This window comes from Gossypium hirsutum, chromosome D11 (assembly GCF_007990345.1).
Source record: "Gossypium hirsutum isolate 1008001.06 chromosome D11, Gossypium_hirsutum_v2.1, whole genome shotgun sequence".
Lineage (NCBI taxonomy): Eukaryota > Viridiplantae > Streptophyta > Magnoliopsida > Malvales > Malvaceae > Gossypium > Gossypium hirsutum.
Window position 1 is genome coordinate 6,691,141 of NC_053447.1, and position 7,118 is coordinate 6,698,258.

At 36.6% G+C, this 7,118-nt stretch overlaps 2 protein-coding genes across 3 annotated transcripts; one reads left to right on the plus strand and one right to left on the minus strand.

Moving 5' to 3' along the window:
• Positions 1 to 2,393: 2,393 nt before the first annotated feature.
• Positions 2,394 to 3,375, plus strand: LOC107923389 (FCS-Like Zinc finger 3). Its single transcript, XM_016853598.2, has 2 exons — positions 2,394 to 2,785; positions 2,935 to 3,375. The coding sequence occupies exons 1-2, from the start codon at positions 2,673 to 2,675 to the stop codon at positions 3,095 to 3,097; spliced, it is 276 nt and encodes a 91-aa protein (XP_016709087.2). The 5' UTR covers positions 2,394 to 2,672; the 3' UTR covers positions 3,098 to 3,375.
• Positions 3,376 to 3,574: 199 nt separating this feature from the next.
• Positions 3,575 to 6,854, minus strand: LOC107923380 (probable serine/threonine-protein kinase PBL19). 2 transcript variants are annotated; one of them, XM_016853584.2, is made up of 6 exons: positions 6,349 to 6,729; positions 6,135 to 6,258; positions 5,588 to 6,002; positions 4,692 to 4,952; positions 4,407 to 4,529; positions 3,575 to 4,321 (listed from the first exon to the last, which is right to left on the minus strand). In XM_016853584.2, exons 3-6 carry the CDS (start codon positions 5,945 to 5,947, stop codon positions 3,749 to 3,751), a joined length of 1,317 nt encoding a protein of 438 aa, XP_016709073.1. In that variant the 5' UTR covers positions 5,948 to 6,002; positions 6,135 to 6,258; positions 6,349 to 6,729; the 3' UTR covers positions 3,575 to 3,748. The 2 variants fall into 2 exon arrangements, with proteins under 2 accessions (XP_016709073.1, XP_016709074.1); XM_016853585.2 differs by lacking the exon at positions 6,135 to 6,258 and having other exon boundaries at positions 6,349 to 6,854.
• Between the last annotated feature and the right edge of the window lie 264 nt (positions 6,855 to 7,118).

The following is a 7,118-nucleotide window of genomic DNA, read 5'->3' on the forward strand; positions in this document are numbered from 1 at the left end:
CCTAGAACTCCGAATCATTCTTCCACACAGTTGCCACGTAGCACGTGCAGATGAATTCTATGGTGCTGCGCTGGTGATCACCCAATTCCCATGGAGGTGCAAGCGTCCCGGGCAATTAAAAAGGAGGACGTTGGGAGAAGCTGACCGGGGTACACGGGCAGCATCCATGGGCCCTGGAGACAAGGACCTAGGAAAAAGGGCAAGCTGGATCATGCGTCATGCGGGCCCCACTATTCGATGCTTTTGTTGGGCTAGTGGGGCCTACATCTACTCAGCTCCGAGTTCGGTTTCATAGGTTCTATTCCTTTTTTATTTTTTTCCACAAGTTGTGGACCTTCCTAATAATACATAGGGTAAATTCACTAGTTGGGTCACCCAACTTTTAGGGAACTTTCATTTTGGTCACTCAACTTTTAAAATACTTTCATTTTAGTCACTCAAAGCATTAAAAATTCTAATCTTTTTTAATATTGAAATTTTAAATTTAAAAACTTCAAAATAAATTGAATAAATTATTTAAAATATTTTATCCATTGATAATATCGATCAATTTGTTATTACAATATTAAAATTAATTTTAATTTCCTTTTAAATTTTAAAATTTTATTTTATGTTTTCAAATTTTCCTTAATGAAAACAACTCTAATAACTCATATTTAATAACTATCTACGAAAATAAAATTCTTATATAACTTTAAATATTCCATGTTAAGCTAAAAGTAAAGAAAAATGCTTTCAATTAATTAAATTAATTGTTTATTCTTCGTTTGGATAAAGAAGTTATGCATAAATTATAAGTTTTGTTTGGAGTGAAAAATAAAATTAATTGTAAGGAATTTTCTTTTTTAGCTTAGCATGGAAGATTCAATATCATGTAATCAAAAGAAATTTGGGTTTCGTAAACAACTATTAAAGACAGTCATTTCCATTAATAATATTTTAAAATAATTCAAAACCATCAAAATAAATTGTTGAAATTTTTTATCTATTGATAATGCCAACCAATTTGCTACTATAATTTTGAATATTAATATTTAAAAATTTATATTTCAAAACTCAAATTTAGAATTTTCAGCAATAAGATAAACAAGTACAATTTAACAATTTTTATGTATTATTTTAATTTCTACCACTTTTCACTTTAATCTTTGATTTTTCTTAACCCCAATTACTTAAAAAATATATTTTTTGGGTGACCAAATGTGGAGTGTACAGTTAACAAAAATGAAAACATATTGAAAGTTGGATGATCAAATTACAAGAATTTCATTTTAAATGACCAAAATGAAAAGACCCTAAAAATTAGATGACCAATTAGTTAGTTTACCCTAATAACTTATTACTCATTACTTATCCCCCTTGTTGGACGTAAAGCAAAGAAAGGGACCCAAAACAAGCGGTCCACTCCTCCAGAAGATTCATGAAAGCGCCCACAAATTTTTTTTCAAATTATTGAGGTTCCCATATTGTTCCCATCCTCCTCCATAATTGCTAAACAACCCCTCTCAATCTTTTATATAATTTGCCATCAAATTTCAAACAGTTGCATCACCATTTATGATTGATTTATTCTTAATTTTATGGACACCCACGATTTTCTTTAAATATGCATATAATTCAACAAATTGGTAATTAAAATATAATTACATTTATTTTATGAAAACTGGTGAGTAGAATAAAATAAATTATAAAGGGTTCACTATCAATCAAATCATATGCAAAACAAAGGAATGGTAGCTGATTTGTATGAGAAATGCGATACAATACATGGACCATCATTCATGAATACTACCAATGGCAGTAAATGACAAGGTTAAGGCAATATCCGCTACTTGAAACAAATGTCTAACACTTCACTAATATGCAGGCAACGTATGTATCATCTGGATTACGGCAGAGATGAGTTCATTGAACCATAATAAATGCTAGCATTGGTTAGTTTAATTACTAAGGGAAATTCATTAGCAACTAAAGCACCAATAATTATTTATTAAACTTGGGACAGCAAGCAATTAATGGAAAAGAGCATGTCCAGGCCAAACGATTATGGCCGTTGTTGGAAACTAATATACCGCTAGCTAAAATGAATCATGCATACTTTTTTTTTTCATTGCCAAATGTCTAAGAGAAGAGAATCCGAAGTAACATCCAAACACCTTAAATAATAAGAAAATTCATGGGTGTACGAGAAATACCCAACACAAGAGGGACTCAACTGAAAAATATGCAAAAATAAAAAAAGAAAGCAAGAGAGAGAGAGAGAGAGGGAGAGAGAATATAGCATTTTAATTATTCTTATTCATAAATTATTATCATTAAAGAAAAGGGAAAAATAGTAAAAGAAAAGCACCACTTTCATAAAATAGGCTTTTAGGGAAAGGGAAGATAGCCTACTTATAATCTAGCATTTGTATAACACAGAAGCGCATCCTAAACCACTTATGTTTGCAAGAGCCCAATGAAATTTTAACACCTGCCACCAAGTGGTGGGATTTAGCGTTTACATAATAGAGCGGGTAGTACTTGATTTCCCCAAGTCAAAGCTTTCCCATTTTAAAAGTCTCGAAGCTCCGTGTACTTTAAATATAGCAACCAAGCTTCAATTGCTCTCTCCCCCCTCACAGGCATAGCCACTCTTCCTTGTTTTTCCTTTGTGTTGATAGCGGCGAGTCATGTCGGGTTATTATTATTACGCTGGTCAAGCGGATCGGTACGAGGCGCACTATCTCGATGCCTGCTCTCTTTGTCGCAAACCGCTTCGCGATTCCGATATTTTCATGTACAGGTTAGTCCTTTATTATTCGTTTGTTTTTAAATTCATTAATTTGTGTTTAACTGTGAAAACGTTAATACTAGATATTTAGTAAATATGGGAAATTTTCATTGATTTGAGTGGTTGTGATTGATGGGTATATTTGTTTGGAAATTTTGAAGAGGGAATACGCCGTTTTGCAGCAAAGAGTGTAGACAAGAACAGATGGAGATGGATGAAGCAAGAGAAAAGAACTGGAAATCGGGTAGATCTCTTAGAAAATCAGATGCCCAGAACTCCACTCCTAACAAAGCTGTACGGACCGGCACGGTTGCTGTGGCCTAATCCCATCATCTTGCTTTTTGAGTGAAAAAAAAAGATGTTAAAAAGATTTATCATGTGTTAATGCTGAAGTTTTGATGGAGTGAAGTTTCCAAGGCACTTCTTTCGGTACCCGTGCCTGTTTTCTAAGATCAAAAAGGGGGAAAGGGCAAAGTACTTGAACGATTGATTAGAGTGTGGAACTAATACATAACAATATATGCTAAACCTAATCAGGATGAATGTGAACATGTATGAAGGATATATTCAGTGTTGAGGTGTGCCTGCTTTATTTTATTTAACTCATTAGTCTTGTATCCCCAGAGTAGGGTAGGGACCAAGGTTAGAAGATGAAAGCACTTAATATGTGGGATTAAATAGTGCAGACCCATCATATTCATCAAATGCTTCCTTCATCAACAATCACAGATTTTTTATGGAGGCCGCGATTTGATTAATTTGATAAATAAATATTATCATTCTACAAAAAAAGAAGAGAGATTGATATTATATAGTGATGATCATTGGCGTTTTAAACTAAAGAAACCATCATATTCATATTCAGTTTGTCCTGCTCACTATCACGCCACTCTCCACCCACTAATCAAATGTTTCCTTAATTAACAATCACTGCCGCTATGGCTAACATCCTCTAGTCGCCCACTACTGACTACACTAATGGAGGGCAGGCACTCTGGCCCTTTGCAACATCATCAATCTCCTCCTACTTGCACCTTCCACATGCTCCCCCAATTTCGCAAGGTGTGCCATCCGCCTCTTCCATGTTTCCGACACTCTCTCTTGATGATCCGTTTCTGTTTCACCTGCTTCTGCTTTTATTTCAGATTCAGATGCCTCGGGATGACTCTCCATTTCTTCGGCGCTTCCTTCCCCTGAAACTTGGATTATCCGCTTCACTCTCTCCACCACCTCACTCATCTTGGGCCGCTGCTTTGGACTTTTTAATAAACACGTATCTGCTAACTTCGCAATTTCTCGAGCAGCACTAATTGAATACTGGTTCTCAAGTCGAGGATCCATTATTAAGCTGAACTTTTTACTGTCGGGGGGGAATTGTTTCACCCAATCCAAGAGTTTCTGCTCTGCTTTTGGGCGGCCTCTTTCTAATGACCGCCTGCCTGAAAGCATCTCATACAATACCACACCGAAACTCCATACATCGCTCTTATCGGTTAGATGTCCTGTCTCAATGTAATCAGGAGCAGCATAACCGTATGTCCCAACTACCTGATCACATGTAATATTAAAACCTTGTTACAATCATGCATAAGATATATCATATTACTCAAAGCACACAAAATGGAATACTAACGGCTGTTGAAACATGCGTACGCCCAGCCATTGGCCCCTCCCTTGCCAGTCCAAAGTCTGAAAGCTTCGGATTCAACTTCTCATCCAATAACACATTGGAGGCTTTGAAGTCTCGATATATGATCTTTGCATTGCATTATTATCAAACCATAGATTTAGATAACCAGAAAAACGAACATGCAGCTCTTAATCATCCGCAAAACAGAAAGAGTAAATGTTGTGGTTCTATTATATGAATGTAATATTAAAAAGAAATGCATATATAGTTAGTGTTTTAGACAGGAACCTGAACTTCTAATCCCTCGTGCAGGTATGCTAATCCTTGAGCAGCTCCCAGGATTATTTGTAATCTTGTTTTCCAAGGAAGAGGTGAGAATGCCCGTCGGAAAAGATGATCTTCTAAACTCTTATTTTGCATAAACTCATACACCAGTAGACGTTGGATCCCTCTTTCTCCATCCACCGCACAGTATCCGATGAGTTTGACAAGATTGGGGTGCTCAACAACACCCAGAAATTGAACTTCCGCCACCCATTGCTTATGCCCCTATATGGATCAAAGACAAGTATGAAATGACACAACAGTCATTGCCATTTAAGAATGGTTGGGTGGTATATATCAACATGTTTCTCGTTAACAGGAGACAAGAACCTTGCAGGTAAGAATAACTGGCATAATTGCTGTAACATGAATGACTTGCTTAGTAAGATGGATTGATTATGTAATAAAATATACAGATTAATGTCAACCATTCTTACTGGACCTTTACCAACTCCCACAAGTAAACATGAACCTAAAAAGAGACCAAGTAATCCCCAGCCTCCATTAAGATTAAAATAATGGGAAATTTAGAATAATCAAAAGAGGCAAACCCAAGATAAATTGCGGTCTGATAAGAACTACAGGAAAAGGAGAAAACTTTAATTGGAGTCTATTGCTAGCCTACCTACTTAAGGAAGAGCATAAAGAGCATCGTGAAATAAACAAGAGACCTTTTTAAGTTTTATAGTGTAATCAGAAATTCCTATTGGAACCAAATAGTCCCAGCCCACAATACTCCATGTAAACTAAAATAATGGGAAATTTAGTATAATCAGAACAGGAATCCCTATTGCAAACGTGGGCCAGAACGCGAAAAATGCATTTTTCAACAGGTTACCAGACAGAGCAAAAGGACATACCTGCAAACCATTCTTGTTAAGCTTTTTAATAGCAACCTCGAAAGGCTGACCATTTCCACCAGCAGGCCTGATTGTACCTTTATAGACGCTTCCGAAGCCGCCTTCGCCAATCTTATGTAGCAAATTGAAATCACGAGTGGCTTGCTTAAGCTCTGAGAAAGAGAAGACTCTCAAATTGTGAGCTTTTGCTTCGTACAACTCCGGTATGCTACGCGGAGAAGCCACAGAGGTAGAGCATGAGGACTTTGTGATCCGGTCAGGCCCTGAATATCCCTCTGATTTTCTTTCTTGTTTCAACTCTGGGGCTGATCTTTGCCCCTTGCTTCTAGACTTGTCCTTGAAATAGTGAAAACACTTCATTGCAGGATATTTAAAAGAGCTATAAAAATAGCAGATCTTCTCCCGCTACAAAAATCTGCAAAATAACAGTATGATAACCATATCTTAAACGACACAAGCCAAAGAAAAGTTGAAGGATCAAAGAAAGGTGATTAACAATAAGAATTCGTCCAAAATAGCAGGAACGGGAAAAAGGCAAAGAACATACCGTCAATGTAAAGAGGGAAAGAAAGGTCAATGTAACGCAAGAAGGGTGAAGATTAAAGGAAAACCCGGTTGAAGAAACAAGATGTGTATGTCAACGATGGAGAAGCAAATGAAAAAACAAGGTTCTAGAAAAATACAGCACAAGTAAATATAGGTAATTGAAGTTGATAGGAGATAGATACGTAAATTAAAATTAAGCAAAGCTAAGGGCTTACCTCATTCGTTACTTGACGAATATTTCAAGTACAAGAGGGTTTGGTTTGGGAGAATTCCATGAAAGTCGTGGTTTCGTTTCTTGCAGAGCTTTGCTTCGTGGGTTATCCTTTGAAAATCAGATGGTTTGGTTGGGATATTGGACAAGCGAGGACTGTTTTCCTAACTCAAGCTTTGTGTACCACTATTTTTGTGATGGTTGAATTCAACGAATTGAAACTGAGACGAGTCGGTTTTAGCTGACAGCCTAAATTCAAAACAATAAATAAATGAAAACAAATGTCTTTCGACTAGCCTACTAGAGTCATTGAGTTTGACCTTTTACTTCCCCCCCCCCCTTTTGTTCCTTTCTTCTCCTGCCTTTCGTCAAAGGGTAACTCCTAATCTCAACTTTCATTTCATTATAACAGCCTGCCATTTAAAAGTTTCACTTTTCACCCCATGTGATTTTCCGCCTTGAAAAGAACAAAACAGGATCCTATCTATCAAAATCTCCATTGATGCATGATGGTTAAGTTCATAATCCCCAAATTCTCTTTTTAAGCATCCCAGGAGTTGCTTTGTGAACTTGAAAAAGCAATAAAATGTATCGGATTACACAGTTTCTAAGATGCCAGCATTGCATTACAGGGACAAAAAATTGCTTTTGTTTAGGGACATAAATCCCTTTCGCCATAAAAGGGGGAAAGCCTATTCATCGACATCGAAAGAACTGAGGAAGTAACGTGACATGTCTTAACAAGACACACTAGTGGTCAACACGAGGAAGATG